This window comes from Cimex lectularius, unplaced genomic scaffold (genome assembly GCF_000648675.2).
Source record: "Cimex lectularius strain Harlan isolate CLEC.00 unplaced genomic scaffold, Clec_2.1 scaffold67, whole genome shotgun sequence".
Lineage (NCBI taxonomy): Eukaryota > Metazoa > Arthropoda > Insecta > Hemiptera > Cimicidae > Cimex > Cimex lectularius.
In genome coordinates, this window is record NW_019392738.1 from 446,564 (window position 1) to 474,411 (window position 27,848).

A 27,848-nucleotide genomic window follows, 5' to 3' on the forward strand; every position below is an offset into this window, starting at 1 on the left:
AGAAGAAAAAATTACAAGGAAAGTTGCCGATAAATTAGATGTTGCACATACTTATGTAAACCGGAACATTCAAGGTTTTGGACTAGTTCCAAGAGGCGCAGACTCATCCCGCAAGAGAGTTATTTTCTTCTGGTCAGATCAAGTCGTTGAAGTATTTCAAACTAAGTGCCAATACAGGAAAGTTTGGCACAAAGATAATTCAGTAAAACGACTAAGGACGGGTTCTTTCTTTCCTAAATTCCTGAAGATCAGGCGATAAATTCGAGCCAGTTAATTCCAGTCCTAATAAGAAGGAAAATGATTATGGCAGGACACGTAATTGAAAAAAACTTGTAAAAACAAGAAGCATAAGTCGTGAAAGAAAAGTAAGAACAGGCAATAATACTTAAAAGAATCAGTGGGTCTTATGATCCTCAAAAATCACAAGGAAACTTGCAGAATTTTCACCTATGTAAACCGGAACATAAAGGAAATTTCTTGGCTTTGGAATAGTTCCAAGAGTTGTGAACTCATCCTGCAGGAATTATTATCCCCATGGGCCGGTCAATTGTCTGGTTTGTATTACATATGCATAAAAACTCAGTGCATATGCAAGAAAGTTGGACAAAAAGGCTATAAGTTCGATCATTGGAGGTGGTGTTTTGGTGTTAGGTCCTAAAGATCAGGCAATAAATTCGACCCAGTAAGTTCCAGTCTTTAGCAAACTGCGAAAATAGTTCTGCGTAAATAATAAAACTAACTAAAAATAAGAAGCAGGAGCCTTGAACGGGCGACCATGTTTGAAAGCAACTGTGGCTTCTGTTTTTCAAAAATCACGGGGAAACTTTCAGATAAATTGTAAGTTGCAACTTTTCCCTAACCAGGAAACTCCATAGATCTGGAATAGTTCCAAGAGCTGTGGACTCATCCTTCTGGAATTATTATCCCCTTGGCCGGTCAAGCGTCTGTTTTGAATTAGATGTGCATATAAAAGATTTATCAACCACGTAAATAGAAACTGGGCCTTCTGACCCCTCAAAAACCACGTTGATACATAAGTTCGAGTCCTGGAAAACTGGGAAATACTTCTCCTGTGGAGTGACATCGCGATAATCAAACCAAATAAAACAAAGGATCGTGAAAGTAACACAAGTACAGACGACCATGTTTAAAAGAACCTGTGTAGTTGAAAGTCGATAAATTCAATCCAGTGAGTTACTGTCCTGGAAAACTGGAAATTACTTCTCCTGTGGAGTGACAACATGATAATAAAACCAAATAAAAACAAGAAGCATATGCCATGAAAGTAAAGCAAGAACAGGCGACCATATTTGAAAGAAACTGTGGCTTCTGGTCTTCAAAAATTACTGGGAAACTTGCAGGTAAATGCAAACCGAAAAATTCAAAGTTTTGGTATATTTCCAAAATTTGCACTCATTCCACTGGCAGATTAAACATCAGGTCGAATTATGCAAAACTCGGTGCCACTTCAAGAAAATTCGGCAAAAAGGCTAAGGTATAAATTCGATCCAGTAAGTTCCAGTTTAAGATAACGGAGATAATGTTTCTCCTCATACACAATAATAAAACAATATAAAAATAAGAAGCATGAGTCATGAAAGGAAAGCAAGAACAGGCCATTATGTTTTAAAAAGTTATGCAGCTAAAGGTCAGGTAATAAATTCGATTCTGTGAGTTCCAGTCCTAGATACGAACATAAATCTCCTAAGAGCATAATGAGGCAATAATAAAACAAAATAAAAACAAGAAGCATGAAAGAAAAGCAAAAAAAAGTAGCCATGATTGTACTAAAATCTGTAGTTGATGGTCAGGCCATAAATTCGATCTTGTGTCAGTCCTAGAAAACTATGAAAACTGGAGAATGATAACGCAATAATAAAATTAAATAAAAACAATCTATATTATATATAAGTAAATAAAATAATTCTAAGGTAATTAAAAAAGGGGGTTTTATTGGTAAGAAGATATGTAAGAATTAAATGATGTTACAACAAGAAAATCAACTACTTTGTGCATGTACCACAGTGGAAATTAATTAAATAAATATTGGTAATCACATCATCAGCCATTTTTGTGGATAATCTATCAATAAAGAGGCAACTTTTCACTCCCTTTCTCCCCAAGATTGAACTTACGCTGAATCGATTTTTAAGTTCGTCATCAACACATCGGACAATCGTCAACCACGTGGAGGGTTAAAAAACTTTTAAAATTAATTTCGTCTGACATGTGGTTAGATAGAAACCTATAAATGTCTTCTAGGCTGGAAACACAATTTAGGATTTAGGACACTGCACGCACTCTTAAGTTTGGATAGGCTTCTTCTGTTAGTTAAATGAAAATTTATGTACTACAGAGGAGACAGTTAATGCCAAAAAGCGGTCTTCAACAAAATGACTAAAATCAGATATAACTTTTTCCCTATATTTGCATATTCCAATAAATTACTAAATACTGAATACAAAACATTATTAAGTGTACAATGTATATATCACTATATCACAATATGATACAATAAGTTTAAAATGATAATTTGGAGGTTGTGATATGCGGTTTTGTGTGATTTAGATTTAGAAAACCATTTTCTTTATTGTGCCAACGTTTCGAACTTTATTTAGATCATCTTCAGAGCTCAAATTGAGTGTTTTGTACGTAGATGTGTCACGGTTGGGTATCGTGTTGAGTGTTGATGACGACACACAACCATGACACATGTACGTACAAAACACACAATTTGAGCCCTGAAGATGATCTAAATAAAGGTCGAAACGTTCACACTACAGAGAAAATGGTTTTCTAAATCTACATCACACAAGACCTCATTTAACCACCAATAATCATTAATTAAGGGTCACTAAATATTATTAAGTTAGAAGACGAGGAACTTAAGAAAATATATTTTGTATTTGCTCATGAGACGAGGTCCCATGATGGTGACCAGTCATCCCCTGAAGTTATGACGTGTCGCTCAAATTGTGATCTCTGTTTCACGAATAAAGAAGAGTTATTAAGTATGTGCTCCCATGTTTGTTCAGGTTTTTTTGCGACATGTAAGGTCGTCTATAATATGGAATCAATGTAAGCTCAGTTTTTCCTATGACCTGTCAGTACTTGAGTGGCTTTATAAGTTAGCTTTAACTCATATTTCATACGACCCGCTACCGTCGGAATTTGGATGCGCTTTCCTTCAGATACTGCCGCCCAACTTTTTTCCAATAGTTTCAAGCTATAATCCCTTGTCTTAGCCTGTACGTAAAAGTTCTTAGTAGAAGATTGTTTCTTCTGATCTATTTGTTGATTGTTGCTTTTCAGCTTCATGTTTCCACAATGATCTTTCCGTTTAAAACGAACCATCCCTAAACAGGCAAAAATAATAATCTTCTCGAAGTATGAGGACTAGGGATGGCAGCGATATATCATATATTTCTACATATATCGAGTATATTTTTTATCGATATATTTGTGTGTAAATACTTGAAATATATCCATATATTCGTCGAAATGAATCAATATATTCATTTTTTATTTAAGAAAAAAATAATATACAAAAACTTCATTATACATTTTTCTTATTTATTATTGGATAAATAATTTTAAAAAATCCCTGACAGTGCGTCAAATTGGATTAGAAAATGCCGTCTGGTATGAGACATCGATATATATATGTATATAATTTTAATTGTATCTAAATGTGATCGGCATCGGTATCTTTAACTAAGTTTCTGCGCATAATTTTCAAATAGGTTTTTATGATGGCATCTTCCCCAGGAAAAAGTAAAAAAAGTGTTGTTTAGAAATATTTTAATGCACCGAAAAAAGGAAAACAAGTTGCAACTTGTAAAACTCTACAGTCTTAAAAACCATAATTTTCATAACTTTAAACTATTTTGTTTTATATCTTTTTTCATTACTACTTAATAAGAATTATATCATTATTCATGACCAGAGTATACTTGTACCGTTATTAATATCGTTCTTTTCTTCCAATTGGGCTAGCTCATATGGATATTATACAATAGTCGTAATGTACCTAAAATTAAATATATCAATTTATCGATATATTTGTCACAATACATCGGTAAGCCAATATATATTTTTCGATATGTCGGAAAACCGATATATCGATATATAGATTAAAGATTGCCCTCCCTAATGAGGCCTATGAGGAAAAAATAATATGTAAGTGATGAAGGGAAGACAGGAGAGGGGAAAGAAAGGAGAATGAGGCTTACAAAGAGAAAAAGAGAGAGAAATCTATTATTGGAAAGACCGGTGGTGGTGGCAATTTATTCTTAGAAGCTCGCTGGCCGGAGACCCAAATATGGCAATGCCTCTGCGTAGAGTAGTAGCAATTCCGCAGTCAAAGCGATAACTTCCATTTATTCGCCAGAAATGAATCAAAAGTCAATTAAAAAGAAATCAAATAAAAAGGCCGTCGGATGGGTTGAAATGTGTAAATATTCGAATTAGAGAGGGAAAGTGTTGATCCGAGAGGGCCGCCAGATGGCGACGGAAAAGCCTGAGCTAGAGGATAAAGACGCTAGGTCGCGTGCCGATCCTTGCGATCCGCTCCCCGTCACCAGTCTGCAAGATGGCGGGCGGCTGACGACGTCTGGAGACGGCGATTCGGAGATGGAAGGCGACAACGAGAACGGCAGGTCGAAGAAAGGGGCCAGCCCCGAAGAACGGACGAGGATAAGACGCCGCCTATCATCGAAACTTTACAAAGGATCGTCACCGACATCGGACTCGGACATCGCCCGGCTTGAACGTCAACAGGAGGAGCAGCAGCAACGGGAGCAACTCGTCGAAAAACGATCGTCAGGCGACGGCAGCAGCAAGAGCGACGACGAAGAAGCTGAAGAACTCGCCCGGTTGCGTTGTACCAGTCTTTCGACGGAGGTGGTCGCCGAACGTGAACAGCGTAGGCGCGAGCGGCAAAGGAGGTGTCCAGATTATCCCGGCCTTTCTTTCGGTTCTTCGGTCTACAGTTCAGACACGCTCATGAAACTGAGCCTCATCAAAAACGAACTGCACAACATCCTTAACTCGCAGCTAAAAAGGGTCAGTAACTTCTGTGATAACTCTTTACAAATTATAACCACTTTGTTTACCTTACGGGCGATCAGCTGGCGCTCCATGTAACAGGTGGTTCTTTCTATGCGCACCCTGATAAGACAGTAAAAAAAAACAGCAAAAACAAACAAATGACGTCATTTTATTTATTTTTCCGAAAGGCATCATTGCTACAATTATTTAAAGAAAAACGAAAATTCTCTTTTTCTTCATTATTCCACTCGGGGAAAGCGGGTCGACGAAATTAGAACAAAGGCAAATTACATATGCGTCATTTACATCAAGATCATTAAATTAAGACTGCATTATGCATAAAAATCATTGACCGGTGTTTTCTGGAACAATCAATTATCTTTCGGCCAAGCGAAATACAATCGAAACTTATAAATAATCGTTCCATTCTGATCTTATTTCTTTTACAAAATATTACTTAGTATTTGTAGGGTGGTTTTATTTAGTAATTTATACAAATTATTTATTTAAAAATGACAATGAATTTTTTCCAGGGGATTGACTTTTACCATAATAAATTTCGAAAGTCTGTTTACATTTCCCCTTATCTTGCAAGGTCAGATAATGCAAGGATAATTATCATCCTCATTTAACAAAAAAAATTGGTTATCTATGTTTTTAAATTTTTTTTATAAATAACCAATTAATTTGAAGAAAAAAATGGTTATAACAAAATTGATTGAAAAAACAAGACAGAAAAAGTGACATAAAAAACCCTGGAGACATTTAAGAATTGCCTGTACCAGTTATGATGAATGAATCACTGATTATCATCATTATAGCATAAAGATGATGAAAATTATTATAATGTTAGGTTTATCAAATTAATTCAGCTCTTCAGAAAGTAAATTCGTCTTTTTGCACATCAAATTCACCCTTTTGCAAATTAAATTCATAAATTTATAAAGGAAATTCATCCTTTTGCAAATTAAATTCATAATAAACTATATTCACTCATTGCCAATAAAATTCACCCTTTGGAAATTTAAATTAATCCTTTTGTAAACATAATTCACCATTTTGTAAATTAAATTCATCCATTTATAAACTAAATTCACTCTTTTGCAAATTAAATTCATCCTTCCCAAATTAAATGCATCCTTTTGTAAATTAAATTCACTCTTTTTCAAATCAAATTTACGTTTTTGCCAATAAAATTCAGCCTTTTGCAAAGTGAATTCATCGTTTTTCCAATGAAATTCACTCTTTGCCAATAAAATTCACCCTTTGGCAAATTAAATTCATTCTTTTGTAAACAAAATTCACCCTTTTGCAAATTAAATTCATCCATTTATAAACGAAATTCACTTTTTACCAATAAAATTCACCCTTTGGCAAATTAAATTCATGCTTTTGTAAACAAAATTCACCCTTTTGCAAATTAAATTCCTCAATTTGTAAACGAAATTCACTCTTTTACAAATTAAATTCATCCTTCCCAAATTAAATGCATCCTTTTGTAAATGAAATTAACTCTTTTTCAAATCAAATTTACTTCTTTGCCAATAAAATTCAGCCTTTCGCAAAGTGAATTCATCGTTTTACCAATGAAATTCACTCCTTTTCAAATAAAATTCACTCTTTGCCAAAAATTCACCCTTTGGAAAATTAAATTCATCCTTTTGTAAACAAAATTCACCCTTTTGCCAATTAAATTCATCAATTTTTAAACGAAATTCACTCTTTTGCAAATTAAATTCATCCTTCCCAAATTAAATGCATCCTTTTGTAAACAAAATTCACCCTTTCGCAAATTAAATTCGTGCTTTTGTAAACAAAATTCACCCTTTTGCAAATTAAATTCTTCAATTTGTAAACGACATTAACTCTTTGCCAATAAAATTCACCCTTTGGCAAATTAAATTCGTGCTTTAGTAAACAAAATTCACCTTTTTGCAAATTAAATTATTCAATTTGTAAACGACATTCACTCTTTGCCAATAAAATACCTTTGGCAAATTAAATTCGTGCTTTTGTAAACAAAATTCACCCTTTGCAAATTAAATTCATCCTTTTGTAAATGCAATTCACTCGTTTTCATCAAATCAAATTTACCCTATTGCTAATTAATTTCACTCTTTTGCCAATAAAATTCACCATTTTGATACAAAATTGATTTTCAAAAGGGTGAATTAAATTAATAAATAGTAATATTGATTTACAAAAGGGAGTATTTATGTCGCAAATCGGGATTTTTAAAAGAGTGAATTTAATTTTAAAAAACTACATTTCGCAGACTTTTTTGTACCAAATTTTTTCCACATTTCAACTCCATTGTTCAACTAAAACAATGGGATGAATTAAAATCAAAATAGCGGTTGCTATTTTAGGTTACAATGTCAATTTTTACTTATTTTCTTTCCTTACTAAAAGTAAATACCAATATGGAAGTTTTCCATTATTTTTTTGGCCTACTTTTGGTTTTCGAAACTCTTTATTTATGTAAGATCATTTAATAATATTCTGCTTGTTTGTCGAGGGTAAAAAATAAAATAAAAAAAATGTTCAAAAAATTGTATAAACAGGATTTTTGTCTGAAATTAAGGTCTTTGTTTCGTGAAAAGCTCAATACTAAGTACAAATGTAAACGGAATTATCTACTGATCAATTTTTATCTCCTTTAGATTAAACGATCGCTTAAGCTCCTTTACATTTTTCTACAAAAGAAATTTATTGGATAAAGAGAAATTTCGTATCGCGAGATAACGTCCAGATAAGTTAAAGATGTCAGATGTATTTATAGTAGGATCTCTTGTTTTTCTGGCCGACTTTGTCTTTACTGTTTCTTTTTTAATTTACATTCGTTTCAAAAATGAAACTCGTCGTTTACCATGGCAAAAATCCTATTCAAAAAGGCTATATGAAGAAATGTACCGAAGTCATCTTTGATTTATAAGTCTAATTTAAAATTTTCTGCTGGCTATTTCCATTTTTCTTTAAGAATTTATAGCAGATATTTTTATCGTAATATATATTAATATGTAATTATGTTTATTTTTAACTTCTCAAATCTTGTTAAAGTGTTGAATTAGAACATTTTGAAACGTGATAGTACCTAATGTATTGAATCAGAAGTTTTTGACATCGCATGATGTACATTACTTTTTCTTTTCCTTTGATTTGAGGAAGTATTGTCCTGGGGACTTTCTTGACGTAAGACGTGCTTTTGGTCGAGTTTGGTCTTACTGCCCTACCCTATTATAATCATGCTGGTGTTCCTCATGGTAGCGTTTTGCCTCCGATACTTTACCAGGTGTACACATCTGACGTCAGCACTTCATTCAAAACCTCATAAAATCGATGCCACGGCGAATGCAAGCGGTGATCAACGCAATAAGAAGAAATAGTCCGTAGTGAACTGATTATTTCTTCATCGTTTCCATAGCAACATTTTTGATCAGATTGTTTAACTCTGATTAATTTTTTAATTAGCTATTAAAAATATCCATTAAACATCTAGAAATAAAAAATATAACGATTGTAAATATTTACGTGTAGAAATGTGTGGTGATTAGTGACCGTTTGTCGATATTTATTCAGAAATCGTGAGATGCGGTCTGGTGTGACGTAGATTTTAGAAAAACATTTTCTTTATCGTGCCAACGTTTCGATTTTTATTGAGATCATCTTCAGGGGCTGGGATTTACAAACATTGTTTAAATTTAACAAAAACATGTAGGATGTGGAAAAAAGTGAATTTATACAATGGAAAAAATATATTTTTTTAAATTATATTTAATCAAAGTATTTCTACTCAATCAAAATTTTTGTTTTGAGACAAACACTTTGAAGGAGTAGAAATACTTTGATTGAATATGTGTGTGTNAGATGCGGTCGGGTGTGATGTAGGTTTCAGAAAAACATTTTCTTTATCGTGCCAACGTTTCGATCTTTTATTGAGATCATCTTCAGGGCCTGGGATTGTTGTTTTTGAACATTGTGAAAATGTTTTTCTGAAACCTTCATCACACCAGACCGCATATCACGATTTCTGAACAAATAAAGTAAATATTTACTAAAATAAATGAGAATGGCCTCTCTTTTGCCTCTCGGTGTTGGTAGCTTCCTTCCTCTACGGCATCCATTTTGAGGTCACATTGAGGTGACACATGTGTGTATTGACTGTGCATCTGAGTACTCTTTTCTGAAATAGTTGTGTGATTTGTTGGGTTGCTAGTCCTACAGCTGTATGCAATGGACCTGTTGGTTAACTAAGGGTTAACTTTCAATGCGTAATGAAGAGGTGATCATTAACCAGTACTTTTTTCGGTGTTTGATATTGAGCTAAGCTTCTGAATTTGTTACAAGGTCTTAATATCACGCTTAGTTATTATGCCATCTTTTAACAGTTGAACGTTTGTCGATTGAGGGGTCAAATAAATTAATTGGTAGTGGTAGTTAAAAGATGTATGAAATGTTTAAACTGGTTGATGCGTCCTTTTGTCGTAAGGAATCTTTTTTTTTCTTTTGTTTTGTGAGTTGCTTTTATTATATTTTTCCACGACATGTTTAGTCTGTATAAGAGAAAAGAAGTGATGTATCTGTTTTCAATAGGAACTTGACAAATGTATGCGAGCCTTTTCAGAGAGTAGTTTTGGAATATCAATCGGACTACTTTACATTTTCGGAGCACGATTGTTTGCCAACGCTAATGGGGCTCAATCGATGTCGTGTCGAAACTGTCAAGACGACTAATGAAGCCGGGCTCTGGTCTGATTCAAAACAGACACAAGACGAAAAGAGCCTTGTTTTAACAAATTTTTGATAGATTTAGAGAGATTTCTGAGTGGTCTGTGGGGTTGATGAACCTTTGGTCCTGACTGGTCTGGTCTGACAGACTCGTTTCGCCATCTTCACCGGTTGGATTGGGTGTTTTTTCCTTATTTTAGGGGTATATATAGCAGTGTAAAAACACAACCAGGCTGACCAAAAATGATCGAAAAAGACCAACCTTCAATTTTCCTGGTTTGCTTATTGACCAAGATGTTATGAATCATGTTTCGATTATGAATCAATATGAAATCTTATTGGTAAAATGCAGCCAAATCTTCATATTATTCAAATAAATTAATAAATTTACTACTTGCACATAAAAAAATGAATTAATATATAAATTAATTATAAAATTAGGTATAACCCATCCGTCATCTTCTACTGAGCCAGTGGTGCTTCTTAAACATGCTTTACCTATTTTTCGGAATTTAACTAAATATTCTAATCTATTTCATTACTCTATTGATTCATGCTGAATCGTGCTTTAGTCATATTTTGTTTGTTCCACTTTGCTAGGGCTGAGAAAATCGATTGAACGTCTTAAAACCTAAATGTCTTGGTCTGGTTTAAAAGCGTTCTTTAAAATTGATATTGTCCCACCTTTTTTTTAAATCGGATTGACAGGTTCTCACATATTATTTTAAAACTTTTTTAAATTCAAGTTCAGACCACCAAATTCAGCGAGATCACAAGGAATGATTTAAATTCCGCTTTAAAAATTAAAGTATGGACAGAATGGCAAAAGGTTTGGTCAGATGTCACAGATAACAAGCTTCGGGTAATAAAATCTACTGTTCGAACGTGGCCTTCTTCATTTAGAAGAAAAGAAGAAGCGATCCTAACTAGGCTGAGAATCGGGCACTGTAGAGCCACCAGGGGATACTTGATGGCTCGTCACCCACCACCGATCTGTCATTTATGCAAAGAGACTGTGACTATAAAACATACTTATATCATGTCGCCTATAAAGGTGCCCCTACACTATCAAGCGGCTTGATCAAATGCTTGAGTAAATCGATTGAATCAAGCGTGATTGATCCTTGAAGCAAGCATTGACGGTGATTGACAGGAAGTTTGAATGACTCAAGCAGATGATCAAGCGGCTTGATAGTGTAGGGCAATTTTCATCAAGCATTGCGTCAGTCACTCGGTGGAAGTCATGGCGTCCACTACCGAAACCGCGCTTCCCGAAAACTCGGAGCGGGAGTTCATCAGTTTGGAGCATCATCTGGTTCCGATTCTCACAGAAAGTTTAGTAGATGTTCATGAGTGAAGCGGTTTCTCAGTTTGTACCGCTCCTTAGCCCACCGTCGTTTTTTCTTTTGCTGTTTTTTCTGCTTCAGGGCAACCAATGATAAGACTAGGAAGCCCAAATCTGTATTTGAAACAAATCAGCACCGAAACAAAACAAAAAATCAAACAGCGAAACACACTGCTCCACTTCACGGGTTCCACTGATGAGGGTCGAGGGAGTTTTGACCGAAAGATTGAAGGGTTGATTGAAGCACGCTTGAAGCTCCCATCAATCGGAGGTTCAAGCATTTGATCAAGCCGCTTGATAGTGTAGGGGCACCTTTAGGCAGTATCAGAAACAAGTACGCTTTACCAAACACACTACCTGAACTTTCAGGGGATGATCAAGATATACAAAATATAAAAGAGCAATGTGTAACATGGGACTGCCTGTGGCCGGGGACGGGCGTGGAGCTGGGCATGCTGGGGGTTGTGCGGGTGCGCCCTTCTGGTGTGTACTGGTTCCTCGATCTTCTTTCCGCAGGGGGATCCTCTTAAAAGATACGGGGCCAAAATGACCCTTGGTGGTTCGCGCCCCTTAAAAAAAAAACATTCAAGGTACATCAAAGTTCAGCCTATTTTACCAATATACGCAGCATGTGATGATACCACTACTCATAGTATGCGTTAAAATAAACCTAGGTCTATTGTGGACCCTTTTGATTATTTTTTACAAAATTAAGCACTTTACTCTGTGCCTCTTTGAAGATAGATCAGATCTAGGGGCGTCGGTGGTCGCAACGGTCTAGGCCTTGACACGTCCTCATCACTGTAAGGTAAAGGTATTTGAAAATTTGGGATCACAAGTGGACGACCGGTTGGTGAGTCACGGATTTGGACCAGACTTTTTTGATGATTACAAAATGCCAAAATATCGGACACATAGGCGTACTTCTTGTGACTAGGCCCTGGTTTCGAAAAAAGAAAAAAGCTCTAACATCATATTTTTTTTTTCAAAAGCTATTGGACCGATTTTTATAATTGCTAATTCGTTTTAAAGAAATTGTCATGTGCATTTTATATTTGTATCAAATATTAAAATCGGATTATTATTACGATTTAAAAAAACGACGTTAATTTCTGATAAATAATTAAGCTATTTTCTTTATTATATATTTTATGTTANTAATTTTATATGTTTTTTAAACCGTTTGCTGATGACTATAAAATAACTTGGTTAAAATTGAATTTGATTTTTCATCAAGGCCATACAAGTTAAGCACATTCGTGAGTTTTTAATAGAGGTAGGTTTAGCAGTCCTAAGAAACCTGATGGGGTGTTTTTTATTGTTTATCATTTACGAATGTATTCTAGGGACTAACAGTACATAAAAACACAGACTGAAAATAGCGAAAGGCCTATATGCGTCTGACAGATGAAAATGATCGGAAGACCAAGATAGAGAAGTTGTTTTGGCATTGGGACGATCATTAAAAACTAACACCTTTTACCTAAAAGAAGCCGACTCCTAATAGAAAAACCAATTTCTATTCCTCCTTCCTTCCCACTTCTTCAAAACCCAACATATATAAACAAAAAAACATTAATATTTCACTCGCACTCTCACACGACTTTAAGTGAGTAGAAATACTTTGATTAAACCTAAATTTTCTATATTGTATAAATTCATTTTAATATCTGATACGTATTTGTATAATTTAAACAATGTTTGTAAATCATAGGGCCTGAAGATGATCTCAATGGAGATCGAAACGTTGGCTAGATAAAGAAAAAAAATTTCTAAACCCACACCAGGCCGCATCTCACGATCTCTAAGTAATCATTAACAACTAATTTATTTTAATTAATGATTGTGATTTTAGAGTAAAGTGTTTTGACGTATATGTGTATCGATTATCAACCCGATGGTTTGGTTGATTTCCATATTAGGGGTTATGTTGTCCGCCGGTGTTTTGGTGCGAGAAATTGAATTTACGCGGTAAACCAGGTGGGCGGTTCTTCTGCTCAGAGGCTTTCCCATTGGTCGCCCGGCGTAAGGATACACAATCGCTTTCAACTCATTTTATTGAAATATCTACGGAAGAATCCGATTAGGAAGAATTTCCTCGAATGAGAAAAATCTTGAAATCGTCCGGTTTCAAAGAGAAAATAAAATAAATCCGAGGTGGAAAAGAGATGAGAGTCAAATCATAAGCCGGGACTACTTTGTTTTTCCAGTTAGCCGGTTTCGAGGGGGATCTGAGCGAGGCCGTGCGGAGCGGGGAGAGGGCGAGGGCGAACCGTGTCGTGTTGGACTCTGTCGCCGTCGACGTCCATTTTGCCGAGGCCTAGAACGGACCGTATCGCGTTTCTCGTCTCAGTGGACCAATTTTCCCTTTTTTTCCCCTTTCGAACCAAAATTCGGAAAATGACGACCAACGTGCAGCTCTTGGACGTCCTCAAGAAGAAAATGAGACAAACCAAGGAGGAAATGGAGAAGTACAAAGAGGAATGCGAAGAGTTCCACAAAAGGCTGCAAGTGGAAGTTATACGGAGGGAAGAAGTGAGTTTACGCATCAATTTCCATTTGAACAGCGCCCACGCTCAGTAGGTTTACGTTAAAATCCCCGTTGACGGTCGGCCCGACAGCCGTTCCGGTTTTTCCAGTGATTGTTTTCCCTGGGGGTTGTTTCCTTTCAAAAGTTCAAATAACACAGACTAATTAAAAATCGATATTTTCTTCGGTCTTTAGGTCGAAAGAACAATTCAATCCGTCGGGAACCTCCCTTGTGCGGTCAATTTGGATAAAATGCTGGAACTCGTACCATTTTTTTCCAGCACATTTTCGCCCCACCCATATTAAAACCGGCACTCGTTTTAAATTGAAAGCCGTTTGGGAAACTTTGCCCATTATTGAAAATATAACGGTTTAGTTTGTTTTATGCGGGTTATTGCCCCAGGCTGCACTTTTCTTATCGATTTCCGATGATCAATAAAGCGATCAACACAGACAAAAATGATCCATAGCCTCCGAACGCTTGCGTTGTTCGTTGAATTAACACAAAAATTGTAAATCCCCTGAATTACCGGCTCAAATATTTCATACCAGCTTTTTTCATTAAAAACTTTTAAATTCAAAAAGTTATTAAAGATTTGATTAAATATTAAAAAGCTAAAAACCCATTTGACTGTAAATATCTGTTGCTCACAAATTTGTGACAAACGTGAAGTCCGTTTTGAGACAACTTTTCGTACCGACTTATGATTAGAGCGATCAACACAGACAAAAAATCCGTAGTGTTCTAACGCCGTGCTTATCGTTGAATTAACCCACAATTGTAAATCCCCTGAATTTCTGGCTCAAATATTTCATACCAGCTTTTTTCATTAAATTTTTCACTTTAAATAAGTTAATAAAGAATTAAATATTAAAAAGCCAAAAACACGTGGCTGTAAATAACTGTTGGTCACAAGCAATAATTTGTGACGAACGTCAAGTGTAACATACTTCAGAGGTACCTTACCCTCAGTTTTATTTAATATTACGTTAGAATTTTCAATAATTGACTAAAATATTAAATTAAATTTATTCAGCCGTTTTTGTCCAATGGTAAGTGTATGTTACCAACTCCTGACGTTCAATAAAGAACGATCAACACGTAAAAAACCCGTAGTGTTCTAAAGCCTGTGTTGATCGTTGAAATAATACAAAAATTGTAAATCCCCTGAACTACTGATCGTCTCAAATAATTCAAATCAGCATTTTTCCTTTAAAATCTTTTTTATTTTTAATAAGTTAATAAAGATTTGATTAAATATTAAAAATCAAAAAAACATTTGATTGTAAATATCTGTTCCTCAAAAGCAATAATTTGTGACATCCGTAATGTTCTAAATCCTGTTTTGCTCGTTGAAATAACAAAAATGGTTATCTTCTGACTCAACTCGCTTTATTTAAGTGTAATAAATTAATAGATTGATTGCATAACAAACAGCTAAAAAAGTGGAATGGATGAACGTATGACATTGGCTTATCATTAATTTATTTGTTGACTATTAAAATTATGAAAATGCTGCTCACGAAGAATTTTTACGAACGTCATGTCCTTAAAACGTACTTAAAAGTTGTCACCAACTTCCAGTTTTATTTAATTTTTCTAAAATTGAAATATCAATTGGATTTATTCAACCGTTTTTTTGTGTCCAATTTTGAACTTTTCGTATCGACTTACGATTAGCACAATCAACACAGACAAAAAAATCCGTAGTATTTTAAAGTCTGTTTGAACTAACACAAAAATTATAAATCCCCTGACTTATTGATCGGTTCAAATATTTCAAATCGGCATATTTCATTGAAATCTTTCCAGTTTTAATAAGTTAATGAAGAATTTGTTAATTATTAAAAAACTAAAAGTCTTGGAATGAACACATTTGGCCATAAACATCTTGCTCTTCACAAGCAATAATTTGAAAGGGACGTCAAGTCTCTGTAACTAGTTCAAAGTTATCTTACCCTCAGTTTTATTTAAGGTTATGCTAGAATTTTGTAAGTTGGACTGTTAGAGTAAGTTTTTAATAATTTATTAAAATATTAATTTAAATTTATTCAGTCGTTTTTTTGTTCAATGGTAGGTGTATCTTACCGACTACTGACGTTCAATAAAGAACAATCAATCAACATAAAAAATCCGTAGTGTACTAAAGCCGAGGTTGATCGTTGAAATAACACAGATATTGGAAATCCCCTGATTTATTCGACTATCTGTTCTGCAGTTTTTTTGCCCAATACTGAACTTTTCTTATGTACTTGGCGTTGGTCAATAAAGCACGATCACACAGACAAAAAAATCCGTAGTGTTCTAACTCTTTTGTTGATCATTGAAATATGTACAGGAATTCAAAAATCCCCTGACTTTCTAAACGTTTAAATCTTTCAAACCAGCTTTTCTCATTCAAATCAGTTGTCATAAATTCAGTTTTAATAAAGTTAATAAAGAATTTATTGAAATTTAACATGCTAAAAATCATGGAATGAACATGCTTGATTAGCTTAAACATAGATTTATTTATTTCCTATTCAAATTATTATGACTATTCATTGCTCCTCACAAGCAATTTGTCGAAAGTCAAGTCTTTGAAGTTACTTCAATGTTGCCTTTTTAACTTCAGTTTTATTTTTAATAATACATGGTCCTACAATGTTTTTATGGAGGCTAAATTTTTATAGTGATTAAATAAAATATCAATTTAGATTTCCTCGCCTTTTTTGGAAAAATGTCGAACTTTTCTTATTGAGTTCCGATGGCCAATAAAGCTCTATCCAAACAAACAAAAAGATTATTGAACGTTGAAATAAGACAAACTTTGTAAATCCCATATTATGACTCACTGATGGGCTCAAAACAGCTTTTTTTTATTAATATCTTTTTTAATTGTTCAAAAATAAACAGCTAAAAATTTAGCATTGGGCTATTCAAATTATTATAAATATCTGTTGCTCCTCATAAATCGTTATTACAGCCTCAAGTTCTTATTACTTCAAATTTGTCTTTTTTAGGATGATTCCAATGGATGTTTTTGGATTGATTCGGCTTTCATTTGTCCAACGCTGGACTTTTCTTAAGTATTTTCTATGGTCAGTGAAGAACGACCAACACAGATAAAACAAGACCCGTAGTGTTCTAATGCGTGCATTGACGTTGAAATAACAAAAATGGTTATCGTCTGTCCTTGGCTTAACATTAATTTATTTGTTGACTATTTAAATTATGAAGATTTGCTACTCACTCGTTAGGAACGTCGTCAAGTCCTTAAAACATACTTAAAAATTGTCACCTACCTCCAGTTTTATTTAATTTTTATAAAAATTAAAATATCAATTGTATTTATTCATCCGTTTTTGTCCAATGTTGAACTTTTCTGATTAGCACTATCAACACAGACAAAAAATCCGTAGTGTTTTGACACCTGTGTTAATCGTTGAACTAACACAAAAATTGTAAATCCCCTGACTTACTGATATGCTCAAATATTTCAAACCAGTATTATTGATTAAAACCTTTCTGTTTTAATAAGATAATAAAAAATTGATTAAATAATAAAAATCTAATGATCGTGGAATGAAGACATTTTATTATATTTTTTGATATCTACAAACAATTCGTAACGAACGTTAAATCCTTGTAACATACGTCAAAATTTTTTCATCCTTCCTCCAGGCCTAGTTAATATTATGCTAGAATTCTGCATGGAGTGTTAGATTAAATTTTAGTAGTTAAATCAAATAACAACATGAATTTATTCAGCCACTTTTTTTCCCAATGCTGGTTGAATTTCATCGACTTCTGATGGTTAATAAAGAACGATCAACACAGACAAAAAAGATCCGTAGTTTTCTAACACGTGCGTTGATGGTTGAAATAAAATAAAAATTGTACTTAGCAATGTTTCAATGGGTCAAATAGCTCAAATATTTCAAACCATTCAAAAGCTTTCAGTTCTAATTGATTAAGAAAAATCTAAAAGTTGCCTAATGCAGTCATCATTTGATGGGTGTAATAAATTATTGATTTATGTGTCGATTATTTATAAATATCTTGCTCCCCTATAACTTAAAAACCTTATCACATATTTCAGTCGTCGTATCTTTTATTCAGTATTATTTAGCAATATAGTTTATATAGACATTCCTGTATTTTGTTATTAAATTTATTAGGGAAAGGGGATAGTGGTTGAATATTGTCTATATTTAACAGTGAAAGGTGGTTAAAATGGTTATATTAAGAACTATCATTATTACAATCACAAATTAGATTTCACTGGTTACTTCCTCAGATCATTTTTTAAATTAGCCATTTTTTTAATTCTTCGAAAAAAGATTTTAACTGGTCTCAAGTAAGAAAACGCGTACTGGGCTTTATAATAGGTACCCCCTGAAATAGTCAGCAGTGTAACAAGCCCTTCCAGATAGCATAAAATGTAAAACGTGTAAATTTTAAATAAAACTCCAGTCTGCTTTTTTCATAATTATTCCAGGGAATGGGGATTTTGGACGAATGATAATATAACGAGGTGTTTAAAAATCTTAAAAATTGAATCATTAATTAAATAATACTTACAGTTCTCAAAGAAAATCATGGTTAATAGGCATTGCTGTACTTTTCTGCTTTTCTCCATTAACAGACAATAATAATTTTATTTTTATTTTTTGAAAATCAATCGTTTTTTGATCTGTTTTAGGGCGTAAAACTTTTATTCCTTATATCCTTTAAAAAATAAAAAATAAAACAACCGGGAATAAAGAAGAGCTTTAAGTAAGTAGGGTGGTTTTATTTATGTTGCATAAAATAAAAGTTAAATAAAATCACCCTACTTTTATAAAAGATTAATCAACAGTAAAAAAAAAACATATATAAAGAGAGTAAAATCACTCATTGTTGTTGCAGTCGTTTTTGTTGCATTCGTTGTTGGGTTGAATCAGAAAAATTGAAGTTATCGATTGCTTGATGATTTCAGGGGTTGTTACACCCCGCCCTTTAAGAGCTTTTGTATCCTCTTGGGTTTATAATACATTAGTGAGTCTCAATTCTTCGAGTAATTTGATTACTTTCTACAGCTGAGGAGTGAAGCACCATCTGTCACCATGTGTTTGGGGTTTCCTCTTCGCTGAACCGCCACCTGTTTTGCCGATATTTCTTATATGCTCTTGGGTATATCCTCCGAGGATTCCTGTTTCCTCTAATTGCAATTGTATGGTTGCGTCTTGTCTTCGTATGGTTGCGTGGTGATGAACTTGTAAGCCACTGAAGATGGCAAAATGCCGAAACGTCTTGTCCTCTTGAAGAACATACGTTTAGACGTCTGTTTTGTTTTACCCAAACCGACTCGATCCACGGACCTACGGGTTTTGGGGCCAGCGCGTTCCACGATAAATTTGAAAACACCCACCCGCCGGTAGGAGGTGTAACAAAAGGATGTAATAAAAAGAAAGGAGACGGCACATCGGATCCTGCTTTTGAAAGGACAGTTTGAACATAACCGGAAGATTTTTTTTAAAAACCATCAACATTGACTACTTTTTATCTCTAAAAATAAGTGGGTTAATTATCTAATTACAAAATAGAGCTTCATACTGTGCGTTGGGGGGCTAAATCGAAAATTCTTTCAGTTCTATAAAGTTCACTCTTAAAAAGTCGCAGCGAAAAATAAAAATAAAGATAATTTTCCAATCCTTATCCTCCATTTTGTTAAGTTCTTTGATAGTATGAAACTTTAGATTTAGGTCCTTGCTGCTCGTTTTCTTGCAATGCATGCTCGTTTTTCTAACTGGATGTCGTGGAATTATGCTAAATATTGTTTTATTACGAAGATAGTTTTATGGATATTAAAGTAATAGACTGCACTAGTGGAACTTTCTCAAATGGCTTGAGTGGGTAGGCACATTTTTGCATAGTGATTTTCTCACAAATGAGGTCTAATTTTAGCACTGGGGATTGCTAAAATCCCAGTGACGTTTGAAATAACCCGTTTAATTCAATGTTATGCTTCTCGCTACAATCAAATTGACCCAGTTTTCCTCATTCCTAGATGACGCCGACCCGGCCTGGACTTGTGCGTTGACGTCTTCTTCCGGATGGGGCGTAATAAAAGATACAAATGCGTGAATTTCCCCCTATTTAACCATTGATCCTCGCGAGGACGTGGTTCCGGTTGGGAAGGGCAAAACTGAATGGTGGGTGTTGTTCGTCGTTATGTTGTACATGCACACATACACACGCCTTCCTCGACACACTCGCGCACTTGTTATTATAATTAGGGTGGATAACCTTTGGATTGTGGGAACTTAATGCTGCTCTACCAGAACTCAGGCCGTGCTCTCATTAAAGTATAATTTGTTACAAAATAGCTTAGATCTGTTTATTTACAATTATCACTGCAAGGATGCTTATAAATAAAATCTTATGTTTGTTTGCTTAGACATTTGTAATATTTTATATAGTTTTGTAAATAAAAAGTTACTTACACTGCAAAGGCTCAAACTTCTCTTTCGTATTACTTCAACATGAAAAAGTGTCAATTATAAGAAAACTTGGTCGTATTTTATATCTAGCACTTTCTATATGTTAGTTTTACCTTGTTTATTCCTGTTAATCATTTATTACTGCTTAAATTATATTGATTAATTCTGTCGTTCTTAGGAAACCAAAAAATTGATTTATTTAAGGATAAGCATGTAGAGTCTGGAATACTGTTCTCAAATCAGACAAGTGTGGTGATTCACTTACAATGAGCTAAGAGTTATCCTGGTACTGCTTATTCACAATGCAACTCTTATCTCTGTTATCGCGATGACCGAGTTAGTTCGTCGTGATTTTGGGTTCGATTCCCGACATAGCCTTTGGAATTTTATTTGTGATTAATAAAAAAAGTGTTGTAAAGTTCCGACCACTCCGCGACTCACAACTCTGTATTTTAAGCCCTCCTGCATAACAGGAATTTTTTTATAAGTTCCTAATTTTTTTGTTCTAGTACACTCAATATATAGAAAAAATTTCATCCAGGATTTTTTCAAGATCCCAAGAAAATCAGAGTTTTCTTTTATTTCTGGACCTTATGCATGCATTTTTAAATGTTTTTCTTAAATGTGTGGTGATTAGTGACCGTTAATCGATATTTATTTAGAAATCGTGAGATGCGGTCTGGTGTGATGTAGGTTTCAGAAAAACATTTTCTTTATCGTGCCAACGTTTCGATCTTTATTGAGATCATCTTCAGGGCCTGGGATTTACCGACATCCTTCCCCACCCCTTCAAAATCCAACGTATATAAACACAAAATAGCAAAATCTCACTGGCACTCACGACACGACACGCAAGAATGGCACAATTACACAGAAGACAAACACTTTGAGTGAGTAGAAATACTTTGATTGAATATAAAAAAATATATTTTGCATTGTATAAATTCACTTTTCCACATCCAAAATGTAATTGTAATATATAAACAATGTTTGTAAATCCCAGGCCCTGAAGATGATCTCAATAAAGATCGAAACGTTGGCACGATAAAGAAAATCTTTTTCTGAAACCTACATCACACCAGACCCATCTCACGATTTCTAAATAAAGTTTTTCTTAAAGATGGATACTAGGAAGTGGGGGTTTGTTTCCCAATCTTGCTTTCTGGCTTATTATACTTTTCTAGTTGCTTAGTTCAGTGCAATCGAATCGATCCTTCTAAGGAGTACTAGGTCATTGACTGTTACTGCAATTCCTTTCCCTGGGTTCTCTTTGTGTCCGAGGTTGTCTCTATTGAGCGGTTGCTTCGCATTCGAAGATGATCTGAGTGATTCTTCCTCCTCATTGCATAACCTACAAATGGGGTCATTGAATACCGTCCATGTTTTCTCAGATGCCAGTAGCCGTATTTCGAGTTTAGCCCTCTCTAACCTAAGTAGTGTTTGCCAGTTTTGGTGAGGGTTTTATAAGCTTACTGTGTCAAGCACCCCTAGAGTTCGTCCATTTTTCCTTTTGCCTTCTTTGGATCCATTGTGCGATGGAAGATCCTGTAGTAGTTTTTCTTATTCCAAGAAAAGGTTCAGACATATGATCTTGCAGATAGATCTTCCTCTGGCCAGCGTGTCTGCTTTTTCACTCAAAATTCCCTTTTTTTCCTGGTACCCAAGATATCAGGCCGTGTTTTCCCAGTTGGTTATATTCACTGTCTAGTTTTGATGTGATTTTTTTTTACATACTATTGCTTTAATAGCTGCTTGGTTATCCGATCTTATGAGGATTTTTTTTGCCATGTAACCTATTTTAAGACTATAAGGCATGGCATGCTTTTCAGCTTGATATGCCGAGGTGTACTAAACTAATTAGTTTGCTTGCTCATTTTTTGGGGCTTGTACAAATGCCAGTTAGATTCCTTTATGGGTTTTGGAGTCATCTGTATACCATATCGCTGTATCTGATTTCATCCTGAACTCATCTTCTCCTTTGTAGTCTGTTGAGACTATAAGGTGTAGTAATGTGTTTCCGGGGTCAAGAATCCATCTCTAAGAATGATTGCCTGATTTTTATTGATTATTGTTTCGTACCCGAAGTGTTTAGTTCCCATCGAGATTGTTTCTGGAGCCTACAAGCTTTCCTAGCGTTATTTATAGGATCCATATACTTGGATGCATAGGTTTGCAAGTTTTTGTATGCTGCCTAATGTTGGGGTACTTTGGCTCATCAGATTAGTGAATCATAGGTTACTCTGGTTCTTAGTGCTGTCGAATATAGTGCTCTTTCTTAAAAAATACGAATGGTTTTACACAATTCGAATGTTTCAATTTTCTTTCGAAGCTGTTACATATTTGTTTTGCGGGTGGGGAAAAAGTCTAGCCTTCAACATCAATAGGGTGTTTTTATTAGATTATATTTATTATGTATGATCATGTTTTCTTTTTCACGTTGTTCTAAAGGATTTCTTGACTATGAGACATGCCCTATAATAACTCGGCTGTATGACTTAGAAAAAAGACAAAACAAAATAATTTTGTCGTAGCTTAGTCGAATGCTAATTGAACAGACAGTTCTAATAAGTTGAAAGCTTTCCGATTATAAAGTTGGACAAAAAAAATGCTAAAGGATGCAAACCTGCCGGCTCATTTCTCTTTGGTATCAAACGTTTCCTTTCCGGAACTTTCATTGTCCCATTGTTGTGTCGTTACAATAGAATTATGCAGGTGTACACGAGCGTGTGTTGTAAAATAAACTCACTTTTATAAAATTAGGCCTACAATAACTAATATATTATATAAATATTATTTTGATATAAAGTGGTGAATTTTTTCTTTTTTTTTCGAGGGGGGAATTGTACGAAACAACTCTTTTATCAACAATTGGAATTTTTATCCAGGTATATATGCCGAAGCACAGGTCATTTTTTTCGGAAGTTAACGTTTGTTTATTTATTTATTTTATTTTTTTAAATTTTGCAATACATTGGAAAACATCGGTCATTGGTCAATATTATTTCATGGCTTGCGTCAATCAACATCCTTTTTTTTTCTCAGAAACCGTTCTTTTTCCAACCAACCAAGTCTCATAAAATCATGGTCGGCTTGATATAGTCTGAGTAGGTCGTCTTGATTTATTACAATTCCGAGTAAAATCCTTCTATACCTTTTTTATTGTTTTTGAGGTATAAACCCTTTCTCAGCCCCCTTTCTGCTAAATTTGAAGTTTCGTTCGATCTTTTCCTCATGGAAAAAAAAATTTATAGAAGGATGGAAGAATAAAATTTTGAATATTCGGTTTTTTGTTCTTTACTCAATTTTTTTTTCATTTTTAAAGCATTAGGTGGTAAATGTTTTCTTTTTAAACGTCTAATTTTTGCAACCAAACCTATTTTTGGTAGGTAAAATATGAAGGGCGGTGCGTTTATTTTGTCCAAACAATGAAAATAAATTGGTTGAAGCAGATCTCTATTATTTGTCCGAATCTATTATGGTTCCACTTTCCTACCTTACCAATCGCCAACAAGCTGTCTCCCTTTCCAATGGCCTTACCTCCTCCTTCCTCCCTCTAAAATCTGTGGTGCCCCAAGGCTCTAGAATCTCTCCTATCCTTTTTTTCCATTTATATCACTGACCTGCCCGCTCCATCCAGTCCTGTAACCATCACCTATATAACGATGACCCCCTAATATACATATCCTTCCACCCTTCCGATCTTCACTTGGCCATTCTCAAGATCCAAAAAGACCTAAACTCCATCAACGAATGGGCCCATAAAAATTCCCTAGACGTCAATCCGTCCAAATCCATCGCCATAATTATCGGGTCCAGACAACTCCTCAATTCCCTCCCCAGCATCCCACCTCTCATGCTAAATAACCATCCCGTCCCCTTCTGCTCCTCGGTTAAAAACCAAAGCCTTTGGTACCAAAACCTTTCCTGGCGTTCTCTCTTTTCCCAAATTTCCCCTCCATTCCATTGCCTCCCTTAGCCTGTTTCGTCGGTCCTGGCTTCTCTTACCTTTCTCCACCCGCAAACCCCTTGTATCTTCCCTTATTTCTTCCCCTTCTTCGATTACAGCTGTGCTGCATACAGTGGTCTCTCGGAGGGGGGAACGTGCGATTAAAGCGTATTATGAATTGTTGCATAAGATTTGTGTACAGCACCCCATGGGGATCCGGTGTCGGGGTTGTATTCCCAACTTTCCTGGCTATTCCCCTCCTGAGCACAGTATTTCCTAGGTTGCTTTCTTTTCCAGTCCATCCACACTCGTCGTCCTTACATCATCCAATCCCTCCAATTCAACTCCTCACATCTCACTCGTAAGACCCGCTCATCCCAATCGACCTTATCCTTCCGCAACATACAACCCATACATTCGAAAGATCCTTTCTGATCCGAGCTCCTAAACTCTGGAACTCCCTTCCCCTTTCTATTTGTCACTCTGCCTCCTTTTCCTCCTTTAAATCCCACCTGTATAATCACTTCCTCTCCCTCCAAGCAGAGACCTCACGTTAACATTTGTTATTTTTGTTTAATATTCTCGTAATTTTCTCTTCTGGCCTGCCTTACTGGTATATATTGTGCTAAGATTTCTATCTTTTTTTTTTACTTTTAATTTCATAGAAGGAACTTCCTTTATTTATTTCATGTAAATTATTCTTGGGGACACCATTCCCAGTTATTTTTCTTCTTAAAAAAACCATTTTTTTTCTAGAATTCTTTTGGTCCTATTTCATTCATTTGCCAGGTGAAAGACTGCGGTTTTACTTTTATACTATCTATGACTAAACTTAACAATTCTTCACATGTTATCTCATGCTCTTGAGATAAGAAAACGTCATATATTTACTATTTCCTGGATGATACTTCAGATATATGAAGTATTTTGTAATAAATGCTGTAAATTTTGATAAGTATAATAATAAATTTTTAGTCATTTACACTTTACAATGTGGAAACAATTTATTTTAATTAAATAAATTAATACACCAATTGTTGATTTATATAAATTCAAATCCGCATATGCATGTATATATGTGCATGTACGGAGTTGAGCATATCACTTCTTGCAGCTCGCAGGCATTTTCAGCTTTTGTGTAATTTAAAATAAAATATCGGCAGGAATTGAGGATCACCCATATTGGGTGATGGCAGACTGGGGTCAGAATTCGGTTTTATCCATCCAACAACCGAGGTTGGGCTATCAACAATTTAGCCCCCCGATACATTCAGTCACCAGATCCAAACCAATTCATACTCTCATTCATTCTTAAATATATTCTTTCCTATTTACATACTGATTATTTAGAGATCGTGAGATGTAGTCTGGTTGTACGTTTAGAAAAACAGTTTCATCGTGCCAACAATAAATGTCCATATATATTTTTTTTTAAATTTTATTTCACAGGGGATAAAAATCATAAGTTGAGTATAAATCTGGACTATTGGCTCATTTCCTATCCATAATGATATAATTATGACATAATTTTTTCAATTAAAATGGTACATAATTCCGTTTATAATTTTTTCCTATGTCATAAATTTAATACAAAATGAGATAGGTCGTTTGTTTGTATTAATTTTTGAAATGTAATACGTCAATTTCTAAACATTCTCTAATGCATTATTGGTTGCCAGGCTGAGAGTGAGGTGGCTGCCCTTAACAGGCGTATCCAACTCCTTGAAGAAGATTTGGAAAGGTCAGAGGAAAGGTTGGCCACTGCCACTGCCAAACTTGCAGAAGCATCCCAAGCCGCAGATGAGTCCGAAAGGTATTGTCTCTTTATGAAACTATTTGATAAAGGTCGATAATAAGTTTTTATTTATTCCTGCAAATGAATAATTTTTAAATTCTAAATTTCATTGTTAATTATTTTAAGTTAATTTAACTAGATAGTTAATTTATAACAAATTTTCAAGCTCATAGTACTTGCAATTTAGCATTATCTTAATTTCTTTTATTTTACTCCTCTGGTGATAGCCCTATTCCTTAATCAATAAGAACTCTTGTTTACTAATTTATTTTGTTTAATATGTCCTTCGTGCCCAACTTGAATTTAAATTTCTGTACTAAACTAAATGAATTTGAGAATTTACTTTTAAAAAACTTCACATTATCAGTTACTCTAAGAAGGCTGAAGGCGGTATTTATGGTGAAGGTTGGTATTTGATTTTGGGTGTTATAACATAATTAACAACCAGGTTGATTTTGCTTAATTAAATATTTTGAATCAGATTATTCCCTTGTTTTTTAGCCTACTAGAAAACCAAAATAATTTAACCTATAAGCTGCTGAGCTTTAAAAATGCCTTTTTTTCTCTTTTTAATTCTATTTATATTTATTTTATTTTTATTTTAAGCAGAGTTTACATAAATAATTATTTGCTGCTAATAAGTTTGGTTTTTAAGTTTAATTTGGTTTCACCTTTTCATAGTTTTAGTAACCAATTTTGATTTAGCAAGAAAATGAAAATAAAAAATAACTTTTGGAAGACTAATTTTAAATAAATATGCAGTAGGGACATTTTGCAGAACTACAGCATATTTTATGTTAGTATTAAAATCAATTAGCTCAGCAAATTATTGATAGTTTTATACTTCCAATTTTGTGAAAAGAGAAAAATAATCAATTTTACTTGAAATTAATGAGTCAGATATTTTTTAAAATTTTATTTTCCTTTATTCTATAAAGTTGACATTTTTTAGCACAATGATCCTTGATTTAAAATCCATGCATTAATTATTATACTTGTGTGTGATGCACTGGATTTAAATAAAATAATTGGTAACACAAAAAAAGGTAATTTCTTAATTAAAGCCCTAGACTGGGGTGTTGTCAAATCATGTCATTAATTTTTTTTTTTTTTTAAGTCATAACTAATGCATGGATTTTTATTTGTTTAATGTTTTTTTTCTTCCCTAACAATTAGATTTTAAATGCTTGTATTGTGTGCATTTTTTGTGTGGTTAAGGATAAGGAAAGCACTGGAAAACAGGACAAATATGGAAGATGACAGGGTCGGAAGCCTCGAATCGCAACTAGCCCAGGCCAAACTAATTGCAGAAGAATCTGATAAAAAATACGAAGAAGTGAGTACAGAGCTAAGAAAATATAAATTTAAACAAAAATACACTGGTAATGAGAAGTTTCATGTTTTACGAAATTTGAATTGAAGAACCTCATTATCAATTTGTAAATCACCATGGGGGAAAAACAGGCTGGGCACAAAAATCCTTTCCTTGCACATCCTATCTTATAAACCGCCGATATGAAGAATTGATTGAAAACTATGGTTTAAAATTGTATTTTCATTCTCTTGGTGAATATGGTAAAAATGTGTTTTTTTGCCTCGTTGTTCCTCAGACAGCGCAAAATCCTTGAGAACAGAAGCTTGGCAGATGAAGAGCGTATGGATGCTCTTGAGAACCAGCTGAAGGAAGCTAGATTCCTTGCTGAAGAAGCTGACAAGAAATATGATGAGGTGAATACATAAAACTGAAAAAAATGACCTACCCTTGTGTGGAAAGCCAATCCCTCCCAACCAACCCTCAACAAATCCAATCCTTCCTCCAACAATAATCTTTGATTTTTATTTCCAATGCCAGCTTTGTTTTTTTGTTTGGTTAAAAAAATAATAGTAAAATAGTTTTTACAGTAAGTTGTGCATGCGTTAAGAGTTGATTACTTAATTAGTTTGACATTTCTTCAAGGTATTCACGTTCATCAGTCTACAGCATGGGTTAT

The 27,848-nt window shown here is 34.4% G+C and overlaps 1 protein-coding gene across 30 annotated transcripts in view; it reads left to right on the top strand.

The window, feature by feature from the left end:
- Positions 1 to 27,848, top strand: part of LOC106667961 (tropomyosin) — a 59,291-nt gene that overhangs the window by 22,022 nt on the left and 9,421 nt on the right. For 8 of the 30 annotated variants that reach the window (XR_001340678.2, XR_001340689.2, XM_014396345.1 and 5 more), the window contains exons 1-3: positions 4,489 to 5,064; positions 25,742 to 25,875; positions 27,468 to 27,585. Coding sequence is in view for 23 of the 30 variants with exons in the window: in XM_014396345.1 (XP_014251831.1) it covers positions 4,504 to 5,064; positions 25,742 to 25,875; positions 27,468 to 27,585 (813 nt within the window). In the remaining 7 variants the exon portion in view is untranslated. Of the gene's footprint in view, positions 1 to 4,374; positions 5,065 to 13,395; positions 13,658 to 25,741; positions 25,876 to 27,075; positions 27,194 to 27,467; positions 27,586 to 27,848 lie in introns of those variants that run through there. The other 22 variants (XR_001340693.2, XR_002910323.1, XM_024227056.1 and 19 more) reach the window with 17 other exon arrangements.